This window comes from Calonectris borealis, chromosome 2 (genome assembly GCF_964195595.1).
Source record: "Calonectris borealis chromosome 2, bCalBor7.hap1.2, whole genome shotgun sequence".
Lineage (NCBI taxonomy): Eukaryota > Metazoa > Chordata > Aves > Procellariiformes > Procellariidae > Calonectris > Calonectris borealis.
The window spans coordinates 123,448,855-123,461,713 of NC_134313.1; the positions used below are offsets into that span (position 1 = coordinate 123,448,855).

General features: G+C 37.3%; 1 protein-coding gene across 2 annotated transcripts in view; it reads left to right on the forward strand.

The window, feature by feature from the left end:
• Window positions 1–12,859, forward strand: part of CPNE4 (copine 4) — a 257,286-nt gene that overhangs the window by 213,515 nt on the left and 30,912 nt on the right. For both annotated transcript variants that reach the window (XM_075143282.1, XM_075143281.1), the window contains exon 11: window positions 5,048–5,181. In XM_075143282.1, the coding sequence (XP_074999383.1) occupies window positions 5,048–5,181 (134 nt within the window). The remainder of the gene's footprint in view (window positions 1–5,047; window positions 5,182–12,859) is intronic.

Genomic DNA, 12,859 nt, shown 5'->3' on the forward strand with positions numbered 1-12,859 from the left:
CAGGGGATAAAATGATTTGCGGAGCTCTCCATAAACAGAAATACAATATTTTGCATTTCCAAATAATCATTTTTAGGAACATTTAACGCTGTGTGGTTTTGATGGGTTTTTTCCTTTTTTTTTTTTTTTTTTGGTATTTTGAATCTGGGAAATAAAGTAAAGTAAAATAAAATAAAACAATATATCATTATTTCCCACAGCACAGGAGTACAGATTGTGGTTCAGTTCCAGTCTGGTTTATGTGACTTCTAATTTCATGCCAGTTACAAGGTAAAATCTAATGCTCCAGGGTAGTATTCTTCTTCTGGAGATCTCTTCTTTTCCTGTAGCACCCTGCCCTGTTTCTGCTCCCAGGTATCAAGTATCAGACATTGGATGCTACTGAAATGTTCCATTTCACTTTTTCCAGACAAGCCTTCATTTTCCAAAAAGATTTAACAAAAAAGGAATGGTTTTTTTTGTCCCAACAGAAAGTTCCAGCAACAGCAGCAGCTCTAGACAGTAGTGGATTGTCTTCTATGTATGAATCAGTTTTTTGAGGTGTAAAACATGCACTTTGCCAGTACACCTCACAAACTCATTGGATAACACCCAGAACTGAGGACCCCGTTTCTGATTTTGAAGGGAATACCTACTGTAATGGACAAAGATCTTTATAGTTGTCTTCTCTCAAGCAAAGCATCCTGTGTAATTACCTCTCTGCCTTACCTGGCTGCTTCTTCTGTTATCCCCAAATGCCTGCAATGCCCATTTCTCCTCCAAATCTGAAACTCGCCAATCCCTGGAAACCCCTTTAATTTCTCTTTCCTGACATTTCCACCTTAAGAATATGACTGCAAGAACTCAATCATCAAATGTGTTCAAGGTCATTAGCAGAAAGACAGTAATGTCTTCAAGTAATACGTAAAAGCTTTTCTAACCAGGGCAGGTGCTTAAGTAAATGCAAAGACTAGTTAATATGCATTTTCCACAAGTCTAGCACAAGCACAGGAGCATTGTAACCATTAGAAAGTGTCTAGGGATGTACATATTACTATGTTACAGCTGTGCTTTTCAAACTCTTTTTGATTCCTCCTAAATGTTTTCCAGTGAAGAGCAAGTCCTTACACAGCACACTGAAGGGTCGTGGCAGTTTGCTTCCCTTTTATTTGCTTCTTGCAGATTTCCTATTTAGTAGGCTGTGAACCACAAGTTGAAAACTGCTGTGTTAAAATGGATTTCTTGATATATTTGATTGATAGTATTGCTTCTACTATATTTTACTATTTTAATATTTCATTTTGCTGAAATGAAACAAAACCATTGATAATAGGTAACTTAGGTAAACTCATCTGCAAGGATGGGCAGTGAGGAGATAAAGGAACTGCAGAGATCCCTGAATTACTGCTGACCTCAGTGGTAAATCCACCAGCTAAAGAACTGTGTAAACTCAGCACTATCAGTTTTCAACCTACATGGAGTCAGGGGAAGCTGTTGTGGATGTCTCTGTGCCTGGGGCTCTGTTCATGCGTAACCTAGTGGTTCTACTTAAAGAATGTCACAAGCTGACTGTCTGCATGTTTTACTTCCTCCTACCTCAGTTGCACCAGTCCCCGGTGCTGATAGCACAGACTGGTTGTGAGATGCGCTGCTGTTTCCAGAAATGTATCAGAGATTCTCCAGTGGGCACTGAAGCGAAAGGCTGCAGCCTACAGGGGAAATACTCAACGCTCCCTTGCTTTCTGCACACGTCATATAATCTCCTTTTCACATAGTCCTAATCTGGTTAATTCAGACCACTGAAGTAGAGGGGGCTTATTCCTTCTACCTTCCCAGATTTCCATTTCTTTTAACTGGAATGGATCTGGAATTGTTTGAAAGTCTCCTGGTGCATGTATTGTTGTTGTTGTCTTAATATTAATGACATTTCTATTGAGTTCATGCTGCGTACAGGCAGTACGATACAACTGTGATTTGAAAGGGCACTTGCTGAGGGAGGGAAACTGGGATGCTAAGCATACATTTGATAACAAAAAGCTGTAGTATGATGTACCTGCTAATTTAAGGCACTAATGAAGGCTTTGGTAACATCATGCTGTGTGTTCTTGGGATACTTTGTACATCTATTGTAGGAACATAGTTTGTAGTTAGAAAGAATGTCACTGAAAAACAGAAGTAAACTTTTCCTTCACTTTAAAACCATTTATTAAGAAGCTTTCATCTATAGACATCAATAATGCTGATTCCAGTTTGCTACTTTTATGCACTGCTTTTTGCAAAACACTGTATCTCTTATCAGACAGTGTTCCCTGCTGCAGAAGAAATGTTCAGAAGTTGGCAGTGCAAATGGATCTGTAGTCAGAAGACATTTTCATCACTTTAGGGAATACAGCAGAAAGGATGTGTAACATGCATAAAAGGAACTGTAATAGAAAGATATATTGGACAGATTCTCTCTTAGGCAGGTCACGGTATTGGACAGGCTGATTCATTGCTGATGGATCTAGCAGGAGGTCCGAGCTATGTAGGATGTTTTCAGTGCAATGAAAATCGCCCTTTTACAAGGCTGAGGGAAAAAAATGCTAAGAGTGTAGTTATTGCTATGTTATGTTCTTATTTAGCTGTGGGAAGATGACTGGTACATTTGAACTGATACATTTAAAGATACACTGATAAAAATCAAATGTACGCACTGTAAAAAAGATTCCTACTTGCTGCCTACATGATTAGCTCAGTTTTGATATTAGCCTAGCTTCTGTGATATGCTGGTTTTACAAATCCTTATCCTACTTGTTTGCACAAAGTCTTGGTACTGCTGGGTAATGCTAAAAGAGCAGAACTTTGCGTTGTTATTTTGGAATCGTGGCAAGTAACAGCGAACATCTTTCTTAAAAGTCCTCCCCTCGGGAATCAAACAGATTTGGATCAAAGTGAAGTACAGTGCATCCGAGTACAAATATTCATAAAGGCTTCATCATAGGAAATTAGGATATTTTGTCCTTATCAGCAGATTTCTACTGCAAGGACCATTTCCAAAATGCAAGCTTGTTTTGGGGAGGGTTTTTTTCTTTCCCAAACACTAGCCACAGACTTTTTTCCAAGCTCATGAAACCCACTACTTATTCCTACACTCTACTCTTGTTTTCAGTTAAAAAGCATTTAACAGGCACAAAGGAAGATTTGTCCAGTTCTGTCTGATGTGTCGCTCCAGCCTCATTAATGTCTGTTTTGGGGTTATCAGTGAAAACACCCTTTTTACAAGCTTTTAACAATTTTACAGGAATGCCCTCTGTTTCCCTATCGGTGAAATTCTTGCACTTTCTATGATCAGAACAAAAAACTAAAGTTAAATTAATATCAGAGAAAATATGCATCTTTTTAAGAAAATATGCACAACTTGGCTAAGATTTTTTGAAAATAAGCGTCCCAAAACTAAGCTAATCCACACAAGTATCTATGGATTTACCTTAGGTTTCACAAACCACTAGTGTTTCTTTCTTTGTCAGTTATGTACATGCATGCAAGTGAGAACATGAGAGGTATCGCATTGATTTATTCAAGTTAAATCAAGCTATCATTTGCGGAAAAAGATCTATGTGGAAAACAGACTCACTGCTTCAGTGCATGAACAGTGAGTAGGGAAGCGGAGGTGAAAGATTACTTTATCTGCAAGCCAAATTAAGCTTATATCTCCTGACTGAAATGTGGTGAGGTGTCGGGGGTTCATAGTTGATCAAGGCGATGAAGGGATTTCCAAGCTAACTAGAGCCCAGGGAAAAATATTTTTCTTCAGCCAAGAGTTAAAGGTGGAAAATCAGAAATGGTGGGGAAAAGCCATGTTGGGTTGAGCCAGTATGATTTTTTCCTTTTAGTTTTTAGCAACAAAAAATAAGTTTCAGGAGAACTGTGCTGTTTTTTTTAAGGGAGAATGAAAATGTCATGTTTCATTTGCATTTTATAGCTGCATAAAATAGACTTCCCTGTGCCAAGCAGAGGCTTCAGCTGGGGAAGCTGCACATTTGCAGAGGCAAGCTGGGACTTCAAAGTTCTTCTTGCAGCCTTCAGCAAAGCCCTTACCTGTCAACTGCCCTGTAAAAACTGAAAATTGAACTCTGTGCATTTGTACGTATTGAAGGTCCAGGTATAAGGGTTTTTTGGAGGAAGAGGTCATTGGACAAAATCATAAGAAAGTTTATAAATGGCTTTGTTCCCTCTATGAGACCCTTCGGGTTTTGTGTTGCTCCTTTTAGGAATTCCCAGAAAACAGCATCAAAAATTCGGAAGAGAACCTTCTGGTCCATGACAGTCATATCACAGAAAGATGCATGCCAGAGTATATCTTCAGTGAGAAGTATAAAGAGCATTGAGAAATGAATTTTAAGAGGATTCATTAGTATTTGCTTTTGCATTGACTGCTTCCCACAATCTTCTCTAAGCCTTTTCAACACAAACATCTGTGCAGGATTCAAGCTTTATTTTTGCCCTGCAGGTCACCTTTAAGCTTGCTATCATCTATGAAATTGGGAGGGTTAATTATTTAGTGCTTAGATGTTTTGAAGATAAAAAATACCAGACAGGCATTATCTACTACTATTACTACAGCCACAGTAAGGTTTAAAATAGCTAAGAAATGTTCCGAACTGGAGTTTTAATTTATAGTTGTAGTATGACTTTTAACTCTCTTGGGACATTTTTGCTGCACAGCTTTTATGTCCTGAACATCACCTGAGCTAGAATAATTTAATTAAGTATGAGAACCTAGAGATAGTTAATTTGATTCATGTGCATTAGAACATAATTTTCCACATAGAATCATAATGCAGTTCATTTTTTTCCTAATTATGCCATTTTAGTTTTATTATCTCTTATTTTATAAGTTGTCATTTACTTTTAGACGTATTTATCAATACTATCCTAATTCAAGTTTGATGAAGTACGCTGTAAAATGACCTTTGCTTTAAGGCTGCAATCTCTGCAGAAAACTGTTTCTGGTAAAGATACATGGTTGGTGTGGATATACTTATGCCCAGAAGAGCTCCACAACATATTGGCTTTTCTTCTTTTCCAGGTAGCTATAGATTTCACTGCATCAAATGGTGATCCTAGGAACAGCTGCTCACTGCACTACATCCACCCCTATCAACCCAATGAGTACTTGAAAGCATTGGTAGCTGTTGGGGAGATTTGCCAAGACTATGACAGGTAAATAACCACATCTGATAACAGAGTTGTCTTTAGAAAGTGTTTTCACAGTGTGCAATCAATGACTGCCTGCTGCTGGCTGCAGTAGCTCTATATTTCGTCACTTAAGAGAAATGACTGCACGTCAGAAAGATTAGCGTACCTTAACACGCTTTTGAGAGTGACGGTGAGTTTAGATCATGAAAGGCCTGGTTCTTGGCTGTTTGGCAGATATGTGTGTTAAGTTTCAGGTTTGTATTCACGTGCCAAAATTGCATGTTTGAATGGATTTTTCATTTGTGTTAAACTTGAAGCCTGTTTGCAGATGCTGATAGCATCCTTTCTGATACACTTGGGAGTCTGGTTCTGTCCCATCCTATAGAAAAGTGTTCCCGAGATTTTGTGTTTGAAACTGAATTTGTAGTTGCCTAAACTGCTTAGTGGCCATGTCTATTGTTAGCAGTAAATGTGTGGTCTTCTTCAGTGTTCTCCTGGCCTGTTGAATGTTACAGTCTCTTCTAAAATAAATATTAAAAGATAGTGATAATGTGTGCATACAACATGCCTTTAAATAAATAAACAAATGCAAGTAACTGGGCCAAATATGCTTTGATTACATTATGTACTTCTGTTGCTTTCAAATAGGCTGCCTGCTTCTATCAAATTAATTGCCCAGTATTAATCTAATTACCAAGTGCATTTCCTTTAAATGTTCTTTGTTGGTGAGGCATAGTATCTTACACAATTATTCTTTCTAACCTTTGCACATGTAAGAGACATCCACCCACCACTTTGCCATATGTAAATACCAGATCTCAAAAAAACAATGGTATTTTCAGTCAAATTTGAATTATACTTTCTGTATAAAATGTGGAGTGACTTAATACTGTGGTTTGCATGTTACATGTCGCATATACCAATTAGTTTGCTCAGAGGCACTTCCATTTGCATGGTAATGAAATGTCTTCTCAAAGAAGAATGAGGAAAATACTGCCCTGATACAATTTCTGTAAGAATTTGATGGTCAAACTTAGTCAATGAGTCTAAGAAAATTAATATTTTATTGTAAGTGAGCTGATGATTCCTTAGTGATTATCCAGTAATTTAATAATTACTAGCAATAATTCAGTGGGTAAATATCCTTCGAAATAGAGAAAGGAATAAAAAGGGCTGGTTAACGCATACAGATTTTTTTATTTTATCACTTAAGGTGTATTTTTTAAGAAAATGAAATAGTTAAGTGGCACAGGCCTTCCTGTACAGAGATATTAATCCCAAATCAGGATTCTCCTCTCAATATAGCGTATTCCAATCAGTACAAAAAATAATGGCCTGTCATTTTTTAGATGCAATCATCAGCATCTTTCAGTTCTATTGTACTGCTGAAAATGCCTATTGATGCTAATCAGCACAACTAAGGTTGTATAAGCTATGGACTCTGGCTGAACAAAAGCCAGAATTTCTTTTCCCAGGGAAACGTCACCTTTCTGGCATGTGTTTGACCTATACATGCTCTCAAGTTGTGACACTATAAATACATTCCCATGGGCAAGTTGATTCAACATGGTCAATGCTTTCTGATCAAAATGTCAAGTGAGGACCTTTTCTTTATACTTGCACATTTTGAATCCAGCAAACTGGAAATGAAAACGTATAATTTCTCCAAAGAAGAAAAGGAATTACGAGGAGCAAACCTTTGCACAAAATAATCTACAGGTTCTATATAGGAGTTCTTTTTGTGTTTAGTTGCAGCCTTGAGATATATGAGCATATATGACCTATAAAGCAAATCTGTATATACACTTTAAAAAAAAGAGTTTCAAATTCAGTTAAAAATCAAAAATGTGGCACAGATCCATAACTGGTCCAGTGAGCTCAGTTGTGCTTCAAATACTAGAGCAGGATTTCTGTTTCCAGGTTAAGATCAGCCAGAAGTGAAAAGAGAGGGGCTTGCTGAACCTAAGAGCTGTTTAGAGCCAGTGTCATCATTTGCATAGGGGCATGTCTTTAGTAAGATTCAAATATGAGCCCACAAAGACGGCAGTGCTCTTACCTGAAGTTTTATAGTTTGTACCCATCAATTATCTCAAATGCGCAGAACTGGCTGAATCCAAACCAAGGAAAATGGAGTGGTTTTCTTTGGGTCTCGGGATTAATGTATTTACATCAAATGAAAGAAGAGTTGGAATAAAGTAAAATCTGTTGTGTGCAATGTTTTTTGCATTCCAATAGCACAACTGTTGAATGCTAAGTACTTTTGCTACATTTATATACCAAAAGACCGCTTTTTTATATTTGTAACAAAACAAAAAAAAAGCCTATAGCTATTACTTAAAATACTTCTGTAATTAGAAACATTCAAATTTATTTGTAATTTGGGAGCAATTGGATTGGCAAGTAATATATAGAGAGACTACACTCAAAATCCAAAATTTTCTGTTATATACTCTAGTTAGTTCTGTCGATCAAGCCATATCTTCTCATAATCTAGGTTTCTGTACATATCAGCCTAACATAATGTATCCCTAAGTAATTAATGCCCCAAATTAAGCGCTGCCTCACATCCCTTGATACAGTGGAATAATCCCTGCTCATCCAAAAGCCCATTTATCTGTATGGTTCAGAGATTCCTGAAACGGTTAAATGAATAGCGCTGTTCTGCGTAGTTAAGCATGAAAGAATAAGATTCGTTCTTTCATCAGCAATATTCAGAGAATGAGAAATAGACTTTGATTATTGTCCTGATTGTAGAAATGCTGCAGTCCTGTAGGAATAGGCCAATCTGATAATGGCATGGGAAATGGAAGAGCTGTTCACCTGCACAAAAGACTTAATACTTTATCTATATGGTGGAATTGTTTCAGGCTGTAACAACATTTGTCATAAAAGAGGAGATAAAGTTTGTATGTCATATAATCAGTGGCTAAGCAACACAGCAATGGACCATAAAGGAAGGAGAAACATTCATTAGTTTTAAGGAATTAGGCTCTAAAATGTAGTTAGAAATACTGGAAAGGGGAAAACACATTAAAAACTTATTATTGAAAATATTTGGTAAAATAAGCAGACAGCTCCATGGAGAAGAATTTATTTTAAGATAAATGACTCATGAATGTTTAAAGATGACCTCCTGAAGCAATAAGTGAGAAATATATATTTCCATTTAAATATATGGAAATATTTAAATGATTTGACTTCTGGATCAGAAGTCAAATGACTTCTGGATCAGAAGTCAAATCAAGTGGTTTCTGACAACCAGCAATATCAGCCTCGCCAGGATCCTGAAAAATCAGTTGATCACTACCAGATGTGCGTATATTCCCTCTACGTGTTTTGAACAATGAGTTAGGAAGTGTACTTGAGGCAGATGAGGTTATACCTAGCTCTCTGTGCACTATGGCTGGCTTAGGACTTCTAACCTTCACCAACTCTGAACAGTGGTTTTGGCCACCCTTTTGTTTTGGAGCCTGGTGGAGACCCCTTCAAGAGAATGCTATTTTCAAAGGATAGATGGCAGGTGTCTTTCCTGGTTGAATACCCAGATATGAGGAAATACAAACTCATTCATCAGTTGAAATATCAGACCTATGAACCAGAATCTTATAAAAGCCATGAAACTCTAAGTTATATAGTAATAATTTTGAATGTGTCCTGTTCTCCATGGCAACTGTTCCCCAAATACTTTTCATTTATATCACAAAACTGCCCCCTGCTCAGCATGGAACAACAGTGCTTCGTAAGCTGGAGGAGCCTGAGGCTGAACTGGGGAATCAGGGAACGTTTCCTTTCCCCTGTGTCCCAGCATAAGGTCTGGCCATGTCCGGACTGCAAGTCAGGACCTGACCTACCTCTTCTCCCTTTCCCTTCACACATCCTGGCTTCCATCAAAAGAAAACAGAGGCGTGTGGACAGGGAGGAGCTCCCGTGCTCTGCAGGAGGATATACCGTCTGAATAACTGTCTGAAGGGGAGACAGCGCCTGCGAGCCGCACAGCGCAACACAGCTGCCTTGTGTAGGCGAGAAACAGCACCCAAATAGTACTGGGACGTGCCCTCAGCACATATACATGCACACTGACAAGTCTGTTTCCATTATTATAATCTGGAAACATCTGTGAAAACTAGTATCTATAGATAAAACAAGTACTTTTCCCAAGATAGATGCAGGTGTGCTGTGAATCTCTCAGGTAAGCACCTAGAGTTATATACCTAGACACACACATATATATATGTATATACAACTAGAGTTTTACTCGTGTGTGTATAAATATATAGGTATACATATAATATATAGGTATTATATACTTATATATGTATAACATGTATGGTTAACACTTAACCATGCAGTAAAAAAATTGATTTCTCTTTTATGCTGTTTTATAGCTTCCTTCTCTGCAGAGCAAAGCAATAAGTCACAATAACAACAGTGTACACAGTTTATTAAAATGGCTGGTCCTTTGATCTTAATGATTTGTTTTACCAGTGCTGGAATACAACCAGCTAGCCATGAGTGTAGCTCATCTTTCATTCTGCAGTGATTGCTGTCTCTGGCAAAAGAAAAAGGGCTGTAAATAGCTTGTTGGTAAGGATAAATGCTTTTACATACACACAATGCTAAAGGCTGAAATAATTCCTAAATGATCTTACATTATTACAGGTTTTAATGATGATATTGTGAGTGAAGCCCATGGCAGGACTTGCAAATCTGCTCCTCACTTTGAAATCTGATTTCTGCAGTTAGTAGCTTTCCTTTCTCTTCTGCTTATTGAGAATCTCATTATATTACATTAAATATTTATCTTTGCGTTAAAACCTCTGTTCTGATTCAGCAAGACAGTAGAGCTTGTTATCTAATCCCATTGAATTCAGTCTGACTCAAGCAAACACTGAAGTATTATGCAGAATATAGATGGCACTAAGGTGGAGTGAAGAGTCTTACTGAATTTGAACTTTATTGATAATTGTTCCCCCAATGTTCCCCAAATGTTCAGTGCCTCCCATATACCTGGATGATCTTTATGATTAATTTTTACACATAGTTTTATATTTGTGCCTACATTCAGAGTTCTTCACTGGATTAATAAAATGTGCTCACAAACGTGTGAGAATCAGCTTTTGTGTGGTCAGATCTATACTCATACCTTGAAAAAGACAAAGGTTAATGTATTTTATCAAAGACACTTAAGCATTTGTTGCATTGGATATTTGTGGAACTTCCCATTCTTGATGGGCCATTCCCTTTCTCATCTACACACTCAACTCATGATTCCATGTGTTTGACCACATAGTTTTGTAAAATGGTGTCATAAAATTGGTCTTCATTTTATTTGTATCCAAAATCTATTTAAAAAAATAGTTCTTAATTGTTTTAAATGTCTGTGTCTGTTTATTCACTCTTAAAGATACTGCAGATTTTTTTTTATTTCCAAGAGCCCTTGAAACACAGGGAAGATAAATTCCATCTGTTTCCTGACACTAATGTCCTTTTTCATTTAGGCAAATAGCCTCCTTAACTCTAAATACTCAAGTAGCTCCTTAAAACTGACATTCACACTGAGATCATATGTTAACAAATAAACTGCTTGTGTAAAACACACTTGTCTAGCAACCTCCCCAAAGGCCACTAATGAGCAAAGAGTACATTATTCCTGCAAAGTGCAGAAATTATTTATGTGTAGAGCTCTATAAAATCCTTAAGAGTGAAAATTTGAAAACTGGGCCACATTCCACAACAGATATGAAAGTCCTGAAGTCAGTCTGAGTTTCAACATTAGCTTCTGCAATCAATGAATTGCAGCAGTAGCTGACTAGATGCAAAAATTCCTCTTTATGATTTCTTCTTCAGTATTTTAGGCCTGAGCGAGCACATTCACTCTGATTGAAAACCGTATATAAAACCTTCATGCAATAAAGTGTGCTTGAAAATTAAGAAGAGAAAGAATGAAAGGAGAAAATAAAAAGAGCAGGGTTTAGATCTAAGACGGGAAAAAACTAAGTTGGATGAAAGGTCCGTCTGTCCCAGAAACACATTTCCTGAGGTACCCAGCAGAGGGCAGTTAGGGAGGAGAAAGAGGACAAGGTATGTATAATGCAGTACGTGTTATGGAAGTCATTTATAAATCAGTGCAATTGGTCCCAAATACAAAGATCAGTACATACTTAAATGCTGTGTTTTAGATCGAGGCTTTAAGTGGAAAAGAGATCCCAGAGTTTACACCTTGCAGTCTGCTTTATTAATCAGAGCTTCATCCCCAAGAATTACTTAACAGGTCATTCTGAAGCTATGTCTGGGTTTGTGGACGAAGACTCAGAGAGTTACCTTGGCTGGAGGGATCTGATTTAAATACCTTGAGGTAATTTTGCCAGACACGAGGAGAAAAACAGAAACTTGCTTTGGTTGAGATAGTGGTATAATAGTAGTTCATTAAAACTGGGGCGAAAGAATGATGCCTAGAATAAGTGGCACTATATGCGACATTAAATATTTCATTAAATCCCTCCATAGAGCTATAGATGTTAAAATTTAACCTACCCATGCAGATCAATAAATAAAAATATGCTTAATTATTAAGCATCTCTCTTTATCACTTTAATTACAGAAACAACCTTTCTGGAGGCTGTTAAGCAAAAAAGCTGATTAGCATATCTAAACAACTTTAGATATGGTTTAAAAAACATGAGGGAAAAGACATGAATCTTTTTATTTAGTGCTTTAATAGGACCAAATTTGCATAGACATACAACGGAAGAAAAATAGAAAAACAGTAACCTATACAGAAAAAATTGTAGCTTATGTTTATCATGCTACATGTAGCTCATGTGGGTAAACATGTTCTGAAGTGTTTGGATAACCCAGGACTAGAACTGCACTGGGAAAAAGGAATTGCTAATACTTTTAATCACCAAACTGGATTGAAAATCCTTGGATTTAAGTGTTGAGGACCTAGGCTGGCACAATTACATAATATATACATACACGTATTTAGTATTTGCCTTTGCAGAATCTGTATTTCAGACTGCTGCCACACAGAGGTTTCTACAATCACCACTTTCTATCCCAAGAATCAGTACAGGAGAATTAGTCTAGTACAACTGTGTTAGGAGGGTGACTTTGTAACAGTTTCTTTTGCATGTGTACATACATACATACATACATATGTGTGTGTGTATATATGTGTATATGTGTGTGTGTGTATGTATGTATATATCTGCAGGCCCTTTATCTGGGCAGATACTGTCAATTCTTACAGCTCTGCCTTTTCCCTTACCAAGTTTTCATCTTTGTGTCTTCTTTATACTGCCTTTTCTTCCAGGAACTCAGTTCCTATGTCAGCGTATCAGTCACGAGCAGCCCCTTCCAAGTTTCTTAGCAAAACCACTGCTTCCTCCGTGTGCTTTTCAGAGACCTCTGCTGCATTCTGTCAGCTGGTAGATACATCAAAATCTGAACCTTCTGCATCGCTTTTCTATGCGGTCTTTACTGTTTCTCAGTTCAGCTTGAAATCTCCTCTGAGGAAGAGCTTTGTTCCTGTGCAGTAGTTGACAGTTCTCTGGGACTGTGCAGACTGGTACCGTTGGGATTTCTCTGTCAGCTTTTCTTTCTGAAGAGAATGACTTGAAGTATAAAACCCTACAAACTTTATGTGAAATTGCATACCACCTACTGCTGTGTAATTAAATAAGTATTAATAAGTAAATAA